Here is an 18271-nt window from a genome sequence, read left to right as displayed (position 1 = left end):
TCTTTAGTTTTCTGTGATATTTGTTCACTCAATCTTAAATATGTATCTTAAATATGTCAAACATCTCTCATCAACATGGTTAAGAGTTAGGCTTGAATAATTGTGTCACCTTATGTTTCTACACTCTAGGGAATAGGATGTTTATTATATATTTAAGAATTTTATTATGTACTACATATCACAATATATAGTAAATAGAGTATTTAGAATTGCATTAAGTAATTTTAAAATTTTTCCTACAATACATTTTAGGAAAATGTATTATTCATTCCCCTCAATTGATGGCTTTCAGATATTCCCACATCCATACCCACTTGAATTTATGTACTTTCTCTAACAAAAATAAGAATATAAAATTTAAGAATCAGAATTTTATACTGCTCAATAAAAATCAGATTTTTCACCCTCTTGAGCTAAAGTATTTGTTGGAGATGAGAGAAAATGGCTGTTGATTTTCTTCATTCTCAGATCTCAGGTGACTGGCATACCATTGCCATAGCTGCAAGAGATACTGACCTAATCACCGATGATGGAATGCTGAAACTCTTTTTCCGTCACTTTGAGTGTACTGAACAGTGCCTGGAGATCATACTGACATTCTACGGCGAGTAAGCTAACCTTGCTACAATGTAGAGTCAAACAATTTGATATGATGGGGTGTAGACTTGGATAGGTGGGAAGGTTGAGAAGAGTAATAGGAAGGCAAACTGTAATCAGAGCATAGTGTATAAAAACATCTACTTGAAATTTACAAATAAGATAGGTTTTAGTTCAAGGGTCTGGAAATTAATTTAATGATGAATTCCAGTCACAGAAATGGGAAGTATTTCAGGTAGAAAATAGCATTTGCATCATTAAGCAGCTCATGACCAAGACAATCAACATTTCAGATCAGGCGCAGGAGAGTCTCAATCATCTATAGCTGGAATGATTGACAGTTGATGACATTTGGGGAAGGAATGGTCACATTTCTTTAATAATATAGTTGCTGGTGGGTCCACATTAATGTACATATGTTCAGTAGTACCTGGGCTTAATGGGTTATTTTTTAAGAGGAGAAAAAGAAAGAAAGAAAAGCTGAGATTTGGGGGAACTGGACTGGAGAGAGATGGAGCCAAGCACATTTTTGAATGTATGGAATTCTCATATGTACAGCACTGATGAGAAGTATATGAACTTGGGTGGGGAAATTCAGGTCATAGAAAGAGGAGGGCAGAAATGGCAAACCTAAATAAAAATAATATTTTATTGTATGTGTGAACGGGATTATCCAAAAAGAGTTATAGTGAAATATAAAAGTAACACAAAATCAAGGGTCAGAATAAAATTATCACTAGAATAAAGATGAGATTACATTAGTAGTCATTGTGACTCTGAGGTATGTTGCTCATCATGTGCAACATGGGTTTAGGTGATTTTAAGTAACGTAACTGAGAGTGTAAATAAAAAAGATAGGGCTGGAAATTATTACATGTAACAAATGTAATTTTGAGCTTATCAGTGGAGAAATTAACGTGAGTTTTGTGTGAAGGGCAAGGAATGAAATTGTTCATTTTCTGTACAATCACTTCTTCTCAGATAACAGTATCTTAGAGATTGTACACGAGGAAGAATTTTCTGGGGATACTAGTCTATTAATACTACATATAAAAATGAGTAAGTTTCTCATTTTACACATAAAATTATAGTATAGAAGAAGAGTTTAATAGCCCATCCCTTGCTCCTTTCAAAGTGCTCATTAAATAAGATGTCAATACTAAAATCTGAGTAGGAAACTGGCTGAAAATACACCATTATAACCCAATAACATCAGAGACACACGTAAATCATAGGTTTCATATATCATTGATGGTTTTCTAATCCTCAGATCTGTATCTGACATGTGAATACAATTATTTCTGCTTGTACATCCTGTGTGGACGTCTGTATGTCCATCCATGCCTCCAAATCACTGGTAGCTATATGAAATTTCTTGCTGGATGAATACAAGTTGAATTAACAGAAGTCAAAGTATGCATTAAAGGATGGTGAATTCAGCAGGGGATGGTGACACACACATTTAATCCCAGCATTCAGGAGGCAGAGGCTGGTGAATCCCTAAGAGGTTGAAGCCAGCTTGGTCTACAAAGTGAGTTCTAGGATATCCAAGATACCTTTTACACAGAGAAACCTTGTCTCAAGAAACAAGAACAAAAAACAATCAATCAATCAAACAAAAAATGATGAATTCAATGTCCCTAGTAACAGAAGTATTTATCAAATAGATAGATCAATGGTTCAATAAAAGGGTATACATATAAAAAGAATAGATTAAGACTTGTCAGAATCTTCAGTGGCTACAAGGTAAAAATCTGTTGATATCTTCACCTGCATCAGTTGGAGATGATCCATCCCCAGTGATGAAGTCAATCATTTTTGTTTCTGTGGCAACAATGCACCAGTGGGAAGATGCCCACGATGCCCATCATTACATTATTCAGGTCACATAGGACCAACCATGATGATGGATACATGGTATCTGTTTCTTTGTCGTTTAGGGTAGATGAAGAGTGTGAAAAGTTTGAAGTCAAAGCAGAGAGAGGGTACTCAAATACTTTCTCTTTTACCTGTGAGTATATGTGACCTTTCTGGAAGATGTAAATTCCTTGATGCTGACATCATCCCATAACCTAAGCCTGGAAGAATTTCTTCCTCCAGCTCCCTACCAGGCCTTATACTTGCCACGGGGTCTTTAAAGAAGTCACATGATCTCATCACATGTCATATTAAACTGCAAAACAATCAAACAAACAAAGCCCTCAGGTCTCATTGTGAGATGTTCACACATAAAATGGCTGAGAATATATTTTATGAAGAATAAGTTAAATCTCATTTACATTATAAGTATTATTGTGACTATTTAATAAATAGTCATTCTTCTTAATGAATAAATAAACGTGCAGGGACAAGACAAATGGTCCAAAGTTAAGGGAGCTTGCTGCTCTGCCAAAAGACCCTGACTCTGATTCCAGCACCCACATTTGATGGTCCACAACCATCTGTAACTGTGACTTCAGGTGATTGAATATTTTATTCTGGACTCTGAGAGCAACCTGCTCACATGCACAAGAACACAGGTCCACATGTATACAAAAAGAACAATAAAATAGATCTTTGAAAAGGATAATATATTCAAGTGTTTAAAAAGACATCTATTAAAAGAGTTTAGTGAGTATATTCTGATTGTATCAAAGCATTTAATAAAGAATTTAATTCATATATTGTGAGTAGCAGAAATCCAGAGGATAGGAATGGCAGTGCCTAGAATAACACATTAAAATATACCAATGTGTTATTAATATAAAATTCAATTGCAGGGAGAACAAAAGTGTATAGATTTTTTATTGTAAAAACTAGAAATAATTTACAATCATCAGTCTTATAGTATGGAATGATCAGATGCGTAAATAATTAATGTCCTGGAGAGTATGTATAATATATAATCTTAGCCTGAAAAATACCTATTTTTAACTTAAATGTGTTCTGACATGTTGAGGAGATTATTAATGAATCAGTGACACTGGTGAAGGAATGGGGAATATTCTTTGGCTAGATCTGGGTAGGAGTTCGAAGTTTACTGCGCGTATTGTCCTTGGTTGGTGCCATAGTTTGAGCAGGACCCCTGGGCCCAGATCTGCCTGTCAAAATGTTCTTCTTGTAGATTTCTAGGGCCCTCTGGATCCTTCTATTTCCCCATTCTCCCATGCTTCTCTCATCTAGAGTCCCAGTAGGATGTACTCCCCTATGTCCCACTTTCTTGGTAAGGGAAGACTTTCATGGGACATGCCCCTTGGGCTAGTGTCCAGATATAAGTGAGTATATACCATTTGAGTCTTTCTGCTTCTGGGTTCACTCACTCATTATGATCATTTCTAGTTCAATCCATTTGTCCACAAATTTCGAGAAATCCTTGTTTTTAATAGCTGAGTAGTATTCCATAGTGTAAATGTACCACAGTTTCTTTATCCATTCTTCTACTGAGAGACACGTAGGCTGTTTCCATCTTCTCGCTATTATGAATAAGGCTGCTATGAACATTGTTGAGCAAATTTTCTTGTTGTGTGCTGGAGCATCTTCTTGGTATATTACAAAGAATGAAATAGCTGGGTCTTGAGGAATCCAATGGACAGGACGTTCTTCACAGTTGAGTGGAGAGTGGGGTCTTACTTTCACACAAAGATTGGTGCCCCATATTTGATCACATTCCCTGGAGGGGGAGACCTGGTGGCACTCAGAGGAAGGATAGCAGGCTACCAAGAAGAGACTTGAGACCCTATGAGCATATACAGGGGGAGGAAATCCCCCTCAGTCACAGTCATAGGGGAGGAGCGTAAGGAGAAAATGGGAGGAAGGAAGGAATGGGAGGATACAATTGAGATGTAATATGAATAAATTGATAAAATATATTACAAAATAAAGCATGACCAAGATTAAAAAATGTTTGAATTCTGACACCTAACTTTTCATACCACAGATGCAGGCCAACATATGTTCAGGACTTTGTATGTATCAAGTACAATTATGATAATTTTTATTTCCTGTTTAAAGGATGATATGTATTGGGAATTTGTATTATTTTTTGTTGGTAAGTGTCACGAATCTTTATTGTTGTTGTTATTATTATTATTATTATATTTGTTTTTGCATTTGTATCTGCACACCACCTGTGTGATTGGTGCCCACAGAGGCCAGAAAAGAGAGTCAGATATCCTGCAATTGGAGTGACATATTTCTGTGAGCCACCATGTAGGTGCTGGGAATTGAGTCCAGGTCTTCAGAAGAGCCGCCAGTGCTCTTAACCACTGGGCCAAATTTACAGCCCCTGTAGATCTTCTTCTACAATTTGGAACAGACCCACATCATGTCTGTTTTTGATTACAAAGACAGATATATGCACAGGTTATTTACAAAAATTGTATCGATTCATAGATGTGTCCAGATAGTAAGTTTAACATTACCCTTGACTGAATCAAGAATGCAAGAAGGATTTTATTTAAGAAAAAGATTCATACATACCACCAGTGTCTGGCATCAGAAGGGGTTCCTTAAACTGGACACATACAATCTGGTGATCCAAGAAAATTTTCCATCATGCATGCATCAAATTATCAAGGTTTACTCACTTAGAGATGGCTTCTGTCGCCCCTTAATCTAGAATAAAAATTTGAATTCAGGTGTTTTAAAGGAAAATGGGGATTGAAGTTAGGTTTGAGCCATGTGAAAGGAGAGATTTTCCTTCATGATCTTGTGTCTGAAAAGTTGACATTATTTACCTTCCTTGCTTCATCACACGTCTGTAGTATGAGGGAATGGGATGATGATAATAATATAGGTTGAGAAGGGGAGAGAGAGACATAACTTGAAAACCTTCTTAACCCTTAGATGCAACTAACTTGGAATCCAAGGGTGTTATTTTTTTGAGACTGTAAATACTGCGAGGTGGGAGGGAGTATGCTCAAATTTATAGCTGGGTACCCAAAGTGCTTAGTAGGCATATGATAGTGAACTTAGTAGGTCCACAGTTGTGCATGTGAAAAAATGTTCCAAATATTGCGTCCTTGTCAAGTCCCCATGAAAGATGAATTTGTGAGCTGGGAGAGGATAGAAAAGGAGGGACACACAGTAGGAGAGCATGAGAAATCCAGTCTATACTGAAGAACATTCTCCAGGCTTCTTTTTTCTTTCCATGCAATGAAGGGAAAGGAGATAGTGTGAGTGGAGAAGAGCAACAGAAATTTACAGATAAGTGTGATGCGATGCTCATTCCAAAGGAGAATATCAGATACCTGCTCGAGAAAGGTAATAAAATGATGATAGAGGAGACACTAGCTGTCCCCTGAGACTTTATATGACACTGAAAGTTTAAAAACCATATTATATTTGATTCAAATTTGCTATTCACATTTTTAAAGTTATAAACAGTAAAACTACTTAAAAAGTCTAAAGAGCATGTATTCTTCTTGTTTTCCATCCTATTTTGCAGATATTTGTCCTAAATAAAGACGTGGATACATTGGGTGAGTAGAAACATAATGACATATTTTCAACTTTTATTAAAAAGCAATGTTTTCTTGGGGTTTTCGTAACTGTTGTTGTTTTTGCGTATTTTCATTACAATTGCTTTGTGAATATTTATTTTTAATTTATGTATTTATTTACTTATTCGCTTTATATACCTGTTAAAGTCTCCTCCCTTTTCCCCTCCCCTCCCAACCTCCCACCCTCTTAAACTTTCCCCCTTCCCCTTCTCCTCAGAAAAGGGGAGCCCACCCCATCAACTCACCTAGGCATATCAAGTCACATAAGGACTAAGGGCACTCTTCCACTGGAGCCCAATAAGGCAGTCCAGCTAGGGGAAAGTGTTCCAAGAAATATTCCCTAAGCTAAAGAAAGAGCTGTTTGTTTCTTGCTTTCTATAAAAATCAATGTGTGAGTGGGTTGGTAGCGGGTGATGTGGGTGCAGTGCCCTTGGAGGACAGAAGATGGCGCCAGACCCCACAGAGTAACTTTATGCTGAGCTACAAACCATGCCTTGGGGAAGTTCAGGGATGGCTCTTATCCACTGAGCTATCACCCTTCATGGAAACCTTCTTTACTCGTTTTGCTCTTTTCAGACCTACAGGTAAACAGTCAAAAATTTTAGCTTCGGAGACAAAGAAATCCATTGACTATATAATAATGGATTTTAGGGTAAATTTTGAGCAGTCAATATTTTACAGCTTTAGGTGATGCACCTATTTATGCACTTTTTTCTGTGCATAGTATTCACATTGGAAATATGAAATGTCAGGAATTATGCAGAGTTTTACAGAATTAATATAATTTTCCATGAAATTCTTCAAAATAATATCTTTTTATGACTGTACACAGATGGGATCCTGTGAAATGACTTGGGCACGAACTAGTTATAAGATCCACTTCAATCCAACACAACTCAACACCAAGTCAATTCAGAGAACAAACATTTATTGTAATTAACCTGCTACTGATCCTTATTGATCAGGGACACAGAACACATTCAGGAGCTGAACTGTGACACACACACACACACAATCACACAAACACACACACACACACACACACATACACACGGAGTCACAGTGTTACAGGACTTTTAATCCTGAAAACCACAAACATCTGTATCATATTATGGTTACATTTTTCCATCAATCAGGATTCAGGTGTAAGGGACTTCCGTATACACACTTCTTTGTGATACATTTATCCTGTCCTTATTGGTTGGTTTACTCAACTGTGGTAGGCCCAGCTTTCATGTCTCAACTTGCCAAACAGGGTTTCAGTCATCGAGGGAGGTCTTAGGAACTTAGAATCGATCCATACACAAAATGGAAGATTTATTCAAAATTGCTTTGGTTTTGTTCCTTCTTACAAAGTTCCCTCTATAATATTACTCATCAATGGAACCAAATATAAAGTTATTTAATGGCATATTATATATACATGTATTATATAGCTATGTGTTTTATAATGACTTTTTTCATATATGAATACCAGACATTTTAATCATATACACCCTTATCTCCCTCATATTCTCACTTGTTGCCTTCCTCATCCTGACGGATGAGTCTCCATTCTATTTTCATACACATATTTTATAATATATATAACACATAATATATATATTATATGTGAATAAAGGTTTTTATTATAGTGCATATTATGTATATTATATTATATATTATGTATTATGAATTATATTTTACATAGTTACTGGTGAACCAATTTAATTAAGGCTGCTGTCATAGGTATGTATACAGACTATGTACAGGAGCATAGGCACACTATCAGCACCTACACCACTGAAAACCTTCTCTGTCCCCAAAAGTCCAGCAACCATTAATTGCCTGTAGATGCTCAGGAATGGATGGGACCTTGTGAGTGAGTCTCACCAACCACTCAGCCACCTTTGTTGTCTATAATCTATCAGAAGAGGTGGGGTCTCAAGAACCCTGCCAACTCCACCAGAGAATGGTGACTCGTCTAATCTGCTTCAAGTCCTCCTTCATTTGAAAGATTAAAGAAATTATGCTGCTAAGAACAGTTCATCTAACTTAAACTTTTTGTTTTTCATCTCCACAGATTATTGTGAGATACAGAATATATGCAGTAGTAACTTCTCCATGGCAATTGATTCACCTGTATGAAGACACAATATTCTGGTTTTTACCATTGTTTTTTCATTCTATGAATACATAAGGCCTGATGTTCCTTTCCTTTCTGCATGTATGGCCTGTATGACATTAATTATTTCATGATTAAATTGATACCATATGCATACACACAACTTGGAAGCATGCTCTTAAAATATTCAATGCCTGGAAATATTTCACATGCACAACCACTAAAAAGATCTATTGTAGAGTAGGAGAATTGTATTTAGAATAATTATTAAGAGTTTGAGAAGTTGGATTAATCAGTGTTCTGTAGCAGCTGTCAATCACCTGTAGCATCTGGGGTAGGATGCACCTCATGAGTCCTCCATTACTTCTATTGCTTAAACTGCAGAGTCTGGCTTCATGTACATAACCACAGGCAATTTGAGTTCATGAGTTTTCCAGCCAAGTCATGCCCAGAGTCCAGCACATTACAGAAACCCTCTCTATCTTCTGGCCCTTAAGATGTTCTAGAATGTTGCACGAGCCTCAGTGAATGTGGGAACTGTTTGCCATAGCCAACCCATCTTTGTCTGATCAGCCATATTTGCTTATTCTCAGCACTGTGAACAGTTATAAGTCAACAGTATACTGAATGTTAATTTGACTTAGTATTTTTTTAGATGATTTTTACTCTATTGGACTGGAGTGTTATAAAGAGCTTTTGAAGCTGTGTGGGGATGGCTTACACCTTTAATCCCAGCACTCAGGAGGCTGAGGCAGGTGGATCCCTGTGAGTTTGAGGCCAGCCTGGTCTACAAAGTGAGTCCAGGACAGCCAAGGCTACACAGAGAAACTCTGTCTTGACCCCCCCCCCAAAAAAAAATCAGTGGCTTTGGGGCTGGAGAGATGGCTCAGAGTTTAAGAGCACTGGCTGCTCTTCCAGAGGTCCTGAGTTCAAGTCCCAGCAACCACATGGTGGCTCACAACCATCTGTAATGAGGTACCATGCCATCCTGTGGCCGGTAGGCATACATGCAGGCAAAAGACTATACATAATGAATAAATAAATCTTTTAAAAAAGAGCTTTTGAAAAGTCATTTATCTAGAGGGACTTTAAGAGATACATTCTGCTTAAAAATCCACTGTCATATTTAAAGACACATATATGATATCCATGTGTTGAGTCATTATTTCTCTAATAGTGTACTGTACATTAGACTCCTTATAGGAATCCAAATATAAAAACTGAAAGACATACTTATATAATTATGAGTACTCAAATTTTATAGAGGAAATTTTATGTTTGTAAAAGCAAGTGCACATTTAGAAATGCAAATATAAAGCATTAATAATTAAAAAAAACTCACAAATGACCATGCAGACATGGGGTTGGAGAGATATTTTCTTAATAAACTTATAACATTGCAATGATATTTTCATTTTTATCTTGCTGTGTGATATCATTATCATTCTACAGCCAGATCCACAATATTATGAATTAGATGTTAATATGTCTGTCCTATCATGCATTATGAACATGAAGGTGATTGCCTGACACAGATCTGGAAACTGAACATAAGGAATAAAAATATTTTTTAAAAGAAAAGGAGCTGGAGAGATGGCTTTTAGAGGTTAAAATCAATTATTCTTGCTGATAACACAGGTTTAATTCCTAGCACTGATATGACAGTCCACAACCACCTGTAACTCCAGGTCCAGGGCATGTGGCCCATAACAATATTTAAAAACAACTCAAAACAGGAACCTTTCCCCCTGTTTCTGTTCTATTTATTTCCTTTCTTTCTTGAGATTATAGCATAATTACAGCATTTCCCCCATCATTTTTCTTCTTAAAATGCCCACATATATTCCTCCTTCCTCTTTTTCAAATGAATATCCTCTGTTTTTCATAAAATGTTGTTAAACACATATACACATCATGTGTATAGGCATGTATATTGAGTTTGGGTGAAAAGTCCTGTAGATATCTATTATGTCCACTGATTCATGACATCTGTTGGTTTCACTATTTCTCTATTTAGTTTTTGTCTTGATTACCAGTCCATTGGTGAGAGTGGGGTGTTGAACTTATCAGAACATGGAAAGATCTCCAATCCTCATGGATTGGTAGGTTTAACATAGTAAAATGGCCATCTTGCCAAAAACAATCTACAGATTCAATGCAATTCCCATAAAAATACCACTACAATTCTTTACTTACCTGGAAAGTACACTTCTCAACTTCATACACACACAAAAAAAAATCACAAAAGCGAAAAACAAACAAAAAACCACAGAGTAGCTAAAACAATAATATACAATAAAAGATCTTCTGGAGGCATATCCATCCCTTATTTGAAGGGGTACAATAGACCATCAGTAAAAAAAAACTACATGCTACTGGTACAGACACAAACTGATGGATCAAGAGAATTGAATTGAGGACTCAGAAATAAATCCACCCTGTCCTGAAAAAAAAACCCAGCTAAGATTAGAAACTCAAGTGATAGCTCATGTTGGCAAGGATGTGGAGAAAGGGGAACACTCCTCCACTGCTGATGGGAGTGCAAAATTGTACAACCACTTTGAAAATCATTCTGGCACTTTATCAGAAAATTGAAAATAGTACAACCTCAAGAACAAGCTATACCACTGCTAGGCATACATGCAAAGGATGTTCTGCCATATAACAAGAACACTTGCTCAACTATGTTCATAGCAGATTTATTTGCAATACCCAGACTCTGGAAACAACCTAGATGCCCTTCAACCAAAAAATGGATAAAGAAAATGTGATACATTTATACACTGGAATACTACTGAACTATTAAAAACAAGGAAATCTTGAAATTTGAAGGCAAATGGATGGAAGTAGAAAGGATCATCCTGAGGGAGTTAACCCTTCTTTTGATCACTCCCTTCTGGTGAGGCAGCCTTGCCCGGCCTCAGTGGATGAGGATAAGCTCAGTTCTGATGCAACTTGGTGTGGTGTGGGGGGTGGATGGGGGCTCTCCATTTCTTAGGGTAAGGGAGGCATGTGGGAGGAAGAGGGTGAGACAGAGCACTGTGAGGAGAGGAGGGAGGGGGCTACTGTTGGGATATAAAGATATAAATTAAAAATAAAACTAAAATATGACACAAATATGTATTTTTTGATCCATCACCTTTGGCTCTTTTTTATTATTTTACTCTTTCGGAAAAATATTTTTTCAATATAAAAAATGCATAATTACTTTATGTCTCCACAGCCAATTTAAAAAGTAAATCTCATCAGGCTAATATTAAAATACCACACTGTAGCTGGGTGGTGATGGCTTACACCTTTAATCCCTGCACCCAAGAAGATCCATGTGAGTTTGAGACCAGCCTGGTCTACAGAGAGAGTTCTAAGACAGCCAAGGCTTCACAGAGGAACCCTGTCACAAGTTCCAAAGATCAAAAAAAAAAAAAAAAAAAAAAAGAATACAAAGAATCACACCATATAGTTTTCCATAACATAAAAACTTTAGGAAATCAGTCATTTAGCACCATGAGATTGCCTTCTGAATGTCACTTACATTTATTTTAAATAATATGTACTGAAACCCTAAGTTTTACTCTTGTTAGTTTTAAATAAAATTCAAATTAAGCATAAAACTTGTTTGTCAGTTCTTTGCCTTTCTTAGCTTTGGGGTTTAAGTTATTCACAACTTAAGTACATTCTTTATATGTAAAATTTTCAAATTTTATATTCAACAAAATCTTATTACCATGATTAAAATTTAAAACAATATAGAGAATGAATTTTAATATCATAAATGATCTTCTAGCCATTTTCAAGAGTTAGCAATTATGTGAGGTTCAGAAGTTATTTTGACATGTCTCTAATGGTAATTTTTCAGGAATATGTAAAATTCACCTTAACTTCCCTGGTTCCCATAAATGTTTTGAGGTTCTGTTAGGAGTCTGAAAGTTTCATTAGCAATTATCAGCTGAAATTGTTCTTGAATTCTTACCCCTAGTTGTGCAGCCTAGGCCACCCTGCCTCTCTCTCCCTCTCTCTCTCTTGATCTCCCTCTCTTTCTTCCTCTGCCCTCTCTTTCTCTATATTTTGGATCATCCATCTTGTTAAATGACCTCATACTCACAGTGAGTAATGTACCTCTTGGCTTTTTTTGTACTCCCACTCTGTGTGTGTGTCACACTTGTGGTCTACTCTTAAAAAGAAAGCAAAAGCCTGCTTATGAATTTACTCTTTCCAAGTTGCTTATATTTCGTTATTGTGTTGGTAGCATCAACTTTCTTTGGAAAATATTTAATTTGTATAAATGAACCCATTTTTGAAGATTGAAGCAGAGATACTTGGGTCATGATTAGCATGGGCAGGAAACCCAGACTTTAAAGAGAGGGCCTTTACTATTTGTGAATGGTTTCTGAATTACCCAACCCTCTAAAACTGTAGAAAATAGTGCAGCCAATTTTGTTGAAGTCAAGAACACAACTCAAAGTAAGTATGCCCTGGAGACCAACTCCATTTTTCACACATGACCCACATATTTGAGTTAAAATTTCTCAGTGACATCCAAACACCCTGTTTTTGGTCCTCTCTGTATATATCTGGCGAGTGTCACTTACTTGGTGTTGAATGTGACTTTTAGTGTCTGGCAATTTTCACCACACCCTATTTCCTTAAAGTAAACTCTGAGGGGTCCATCTTCCATTATCTTCTCCACATTATTTGCACCTATATAAATGGGACTCTGTCACCCATCAACCTAAAGAGAATAGACCCAATTGACAAGGTTGGTTAGTGATACCATTTCCTACTTTTTCAACAACATTCATCCTAATTACTACATCTATTTTAGGTCAGTCACAAAGGAACTTGGATCTGGTGAAATGCAGATGTCTCCTTCCTAGAGACTAGATTGTGAGATGACATCATCACTCATTCACACTAGACCATGGGCCACTAGGACACAGTTTACACTGTGTCAGTCCATCACCATGGAAAGCCCAATCTGTAATTTTCTTGTCTTAATCTTCCTTCACACAGAAGCATTATGTAAATGAATTATAATAAAAATACATATAAACATAATAAAATAATCTTTAATTTTTTAAGGAAGGAAAATAAGTAAACAGTTGAAAGACACTAGGACTGTATTAGAAATAGGATTCAGACATGGTATGGATATATTTTTTGATATAAGATATATATGCTCAAACCAACCTCAGTGTGTATATAAACAAATCCTTTTATCCGCAAATGAACATACCTCTGAGGGACTGATATTAACACTGTCATGATGTGCACAGGACACACCTAAAGCAAGAGCAAGCAGCAGAAACTTCACCATGGTAAAACCTGGATTCCCTCCTTCTGATGGATATCTGGGAAATATCTCTGTTGGAAAGGCCCAGAACATTCTCCACCATGTATAGGATTGATCCTTCGCCTGAGTTGAGGTAGAAGGATGATCCACAGTGGAATTTCTGATATACTCTGGTTTGTGGCAACAATTTTTGATGACGATTCTGTTTTTCTGATATTTTCCTAAAGAGATTAATTAGGGTCAAGCCAAGTCACTGTCACTGTAGATGTGGTAGGGCTTTCAGATTAAGCAGAAATATTCATGTTCATGCAGTCCAAGTTTCTCTTTTGGAGCAAGAGAAAATTGAGGCTTTCTGACTCTTGTCATTTTAACTATGATAAATTATCCATCACTCAAATAAACATTGATGACAATATAGATATTAATCACTTTTTATTAAATTAAATATCAATGGGCATGTGTTTCTGGAACATTCTGGAATGTTCTGGAGTGTTCTCCAACATTTTGGAAAATTCCTGTAAAAGACTGTGAAGAAGTGTTTTGTTTTACTTTCTAGGCAGGAATATGCAATTTAACTGTGATATAAAGCATTTTTATAATTTGTTGCTCTCATCAACAATGTGAAAAATTCTAACGATGCAAATTCTCATTGTTTAATGGCCTCAGTTGGTGATATCATGCCATGATAATGGTGATAGCTTACTCCAACTTTAGTTTATACTTTCAGTAACAAACTCATGCACAAAAATATCATCCTGAGTCGGGTAACCCAGATCCAGAAAGACATGCATGGTATGTACTCACAAGTGGATATTACCCATGAAGTACAGGATACCAATGCGACAATCCACACACACAAAGAAGCCAAGGAGGGCCCAAGGGAGAGTACATGAATTTCACTCAGCAGCTGATGGAAACAGATGCAGAGACCCACAGCCAAACAATAGGCTGAGCTCAGGCAGAACTTTGGAACAGTAGGAGGAAGGATTGAAGGAGCCAAAGGAGTCAAGGCCACCACAAGAAGACCTACAAAGTAAATTAACACACAGATGCTGACCCAACCACTAAAGTGCATCCACGGACTAGACCTAAACCTCCTAAACATATGTAGCACATGTGCAGCTTGGTCCACATATGGGTACCCTAACAATGGGAGTAGGGGCTATCTGACTCTGTGGCCTGCATCTGGGTCCCCTTCCCCTACCTGGGCTGACTTTTGGGGTCTCAGTGGGAGAGGATCTGTTTAGTCCTTCTGTGCCTTGATGTGCCAGTGTGGTTTGGTGCCACCTGGGGACCGACCCTTCCCTAAGAAGAAGGAGATAGGGGCAATAGGGAAGGAGAGCCTAAGGGTGCAACTGGCCATTGGAAGAATATTGGCCTGTGCTGTTGTGCCCCTTGTGAGGCCATTAGAGCCTATGAGTTACTTACAAAATCACGATAAAACACATGGCCCTGATTAAACTCACAGGGTCACAAATAAAATGAAAATAAATAATACAGAGATAGGAATAGGGTGTTGGGTGAAGGGTTTTGGAGAAGCTTAAGATGAAGAGTTTAGACATGGGAGAGAATTATCAGAATACTTTCTATATGTATGAAAATTTTAACAAAATTTTAAAATTAAGCCACATTACTGGAACAAACGTAACAAAACTGCTCTCTTAAAAAATTAAAGAAAGGAGAGAGATAGTTCTGTAATAGGGAATGAAATATGACATTCTGAGACATTCCATGCATTCAGTTTTACAGACCTCAGCCCTAAGTGTCATATAGTCTTTATCATGCAATCACTCCATCCTGTCCCGAACACCAATCATCATGTGACAGTCATGGAAAGTGTGTGTTCTCCCAAATTCTGGAATTCTAAGAATAACAGTGGAAGGGACACTAGTTTTCATATGCATTTGTGTTCCTGTACCAGTAAGAATGAGAATCCACCTTAGAATCCACTTAAAGGTTTGAAGATATGCTTCTCTGCTTGTTGACCTTTTCAAACCAGACGAGTGACTCACTCACTTCTGTTTCTCAAGATGTCAGCTTCTGTGTTCCTTGGCTTGATGCTCAGGATCAATGTGAGCAGAGGAAGGCGCCTGTATGAGTTCAGAGTTCCCAACCCCTTGTGGGGATTTAATCGCCTCTGCTATTTTGCCAAACTCTGCTTTTGTGCACAGAGACATTGTAACAGATTCTATATAATTTCATGCTGGAGTTTTATTTTATGATTTCAGAATGAATAAAATGACCTGCTACATGATTGCTCCATCTCTTTATCTTCTATAGTCCTCTGTTCATAACATGACACATTTATATACAATGTATTCATTTTTCTTAGTAATATTGGGATACCTTTATACAATGTGAATACATGTGCTGTTAATTTAAAATGGATATATAAATATCTTGTCAAATCTATACATTTTCTACCAACTCTTTCTCTAGTATAACTCAAAACCCCAAATATCTAATGTTGATAAAATTTACATCTGTACTTCTGCCTGTCTCTTTGTCCCTTGCTCTAATTCCTAGGACAATGAAAATTTTTAATGATGATTTTTCCCAAAAAATTTTTCCTCTTTGTTATATCCAAGATTTTAAACCTACAAATGATTAGTTCTTCTAAATCTCTTACAGCTTTACCTCATAAATAAATTGATGTCTTATGTTCCCAGATGTAACTCTGTGTTGAGGAAAACCATGTATGAGTTTATTAAAACATATTAATTTTTACTGAAAAATAAATGTATGTTTGAACTGATTTTTTTAACTCAAATGTTTATCAAAATGCTTTTTCATAAAATATCCATGATCAGACTGCTGCTTGCCTTTTCAATAAAACAGTTTATTTTTACAAGTCCCATATTAATCTATGTTTGGGTCCCACTTTATTCCTGTTAAATACAAAATATGTCTTTTTAAAAACAAACTATGTATTAAATACCACCAAGATATATCAGTCATGACAATTCAAAAAATGTAATACAATTTAATATCAGTTATATGATGATTCAAATCAGAGTTCCCAACCTAACCTTTGGCTTAGAATTCCTATATTGCCAAATGGAATTTTTAACACCCATTCACATTAACATCTTATAATAGTAGATTCATTTCATAGTCTTTTCTTTTATCATGTTGTCTCTTCTGTATGGAAGCCATATACCCTGGACATTTCCATTTTCCTGGCTGTCATGAGAGCATATGCTATCTTATATTTACTACTTCATCACTATGTCTCAGAGTCCCAAATATCTAAAGGTTAATAAAGTTTATCCCTCTCCTCCACCTGTTTTGAAATCCTAGAATAAAACATTCATTCATTAGAGGTTTCCCTTAAAGTACATTTTCTATGCCCTACGTCCAAATTCTCAGACTTTAACATGATCTGTTCTTGCAAAATTTCTTCAGCTTTGCTTCTTAAATACAATGATCTATATTTTCTTCTCAACATAGATCTAGTGCCTTGGGGAAGTGAGTGAAATTTTTGATTGCACATCTTCATTTCCCTCCACAAATATATTTATGTTTATAATATTTTCTTACATGCTCATCAAAGCCCTCTGAATGTCCACTGCCAACTCTCTCTTTTATATTTTCCGTTGCTCAGTACATTTTAATTATTTCCTAATTAATGTATAAACTTTTAGCTCCAATACATTAGTGAAGTGAATTCTCTATAGAAACATAGGCTTATAGAGTAGAAAACTTAATCATCCATGAGAGATTAAAAATAAATATTCATTACTTTCCATTGAGAGACAAATTGCCTCAGAGTTCCTGGCCTCAACACTTCCCTGCGGCTTTGGCTTCCTTTAAAATCCTAGCCAATTTTCCTCATCCATTCAGGTTGATGTCAAATCAGGGTAGCTTTTTAAATGTTTTCTTCTTCCTTCTTACTCTTCTCTGTGCCATTAATGCTCCATGAAATTTCATGTCTCCTGAGTGTAAGCTTCAGTATATGCCTACACACAAACTTTCTTAGTGGTTAAGTATTCTGAAAACATTTATACAATACCAAATGAGTTCCTTTAATCTGATCCCATTGTTTACATTTATAAACACAAAACAGTCATATTATTTCATCAGATTTTCACAATTTTGACTGTGACAACAAAGAATTAAAGGGGAAATCTTGAATTATGGTAGAAAGGATGAGTGGACGTATTGGATGGTACAAAGGGGGGGGGAGTTAAGTAGCAAATGATCTGATTATAATATATCATCACAAAATAAATATATAGATTATGTAACTTTAAGTTTAGGTCTGTTATAAATATAATCCAATACTTGTTTATTTTGAACAGTGTGAAACCCGGTTTATTTTTAATTTCTTTCACCTTCCCTGATTTTTTACTTATGCTAATCTAAAAGCTGACAAGCCTCATGGACTTACTTTTACCTCATATTCAGGATTCAGCCAAGATAATCATCTTTAATTTAAATTTATTCCACGTTTAATTTAAATTGAATCTGATGACAGTTAACTAAATTTAAATTAAAATCAAATTTACTGCTCACTGAGTGAAAATACCCAGCATATCAACACATGAGGTCCTTATCTAAGGACATACTGCTTTCACAGAGCCTTCTCTCACTGTTGTGGTCAAACTTACAATGAGCTTTGCCTAGAAAGAGAACGCTTCAGGCATCATCTTCCAAGACAAGTACAATTTTATACAACACAAATCTGTTTCCTCCATTTTACATGATTTCTTCTGAGATTCACACATTCCTCAGCCCAGTTAAAACATTTATTCTCGCCCGCCCCGCTCCTGCCCTCGCTGCCGCCGGAGTGGAGCTGGG

At 36.4% G+C, this 18271-nt stretch overlaps 1 protein-coding gene across 1 annotated transcript in view; it reads right to left on the bottom strand.

The window, feature by feature from the left end:
- LOC311601278 (female-specific lacrimal gland protein-like) overlaps window positions 1–13495 on the bottom strand; it is a gene marked incomplete at both ends in the record, with an annotated part of 43066 nt that extends 29571 nt beyond the window's left edge. The window contains one exon of the mRNA XM_084788649.1: window positions 13415–13495. Within this exon, the coding sequence (XP_084644775.1) occupies window positions 13415–13495 (81 nt within the window). The remainder of the gene's footprint in view (window positions 1–13414) is intronic.
- Between the last annotated feature and the right edge of the window lie 4776 nt (window positions 13496–18271).

The sequence above is a fragment of the Acomys minous genome (genome assembly GCF_964271855.1).
Source record: "Acomys minous genome assembly, chromosome: 7".
In the NCBI taxonomy this organism is placed as follows: domain Eukaryota; kingdom Metazoa; phylum Chordata; class Mammalia; order Rodentia; family Muridae; genus Acomys; species Acomys minous.
Note: the sequence above shows the minus strand (reverse complement) of the source record. Positions and strands in the feature narration are given on the sequence as shown.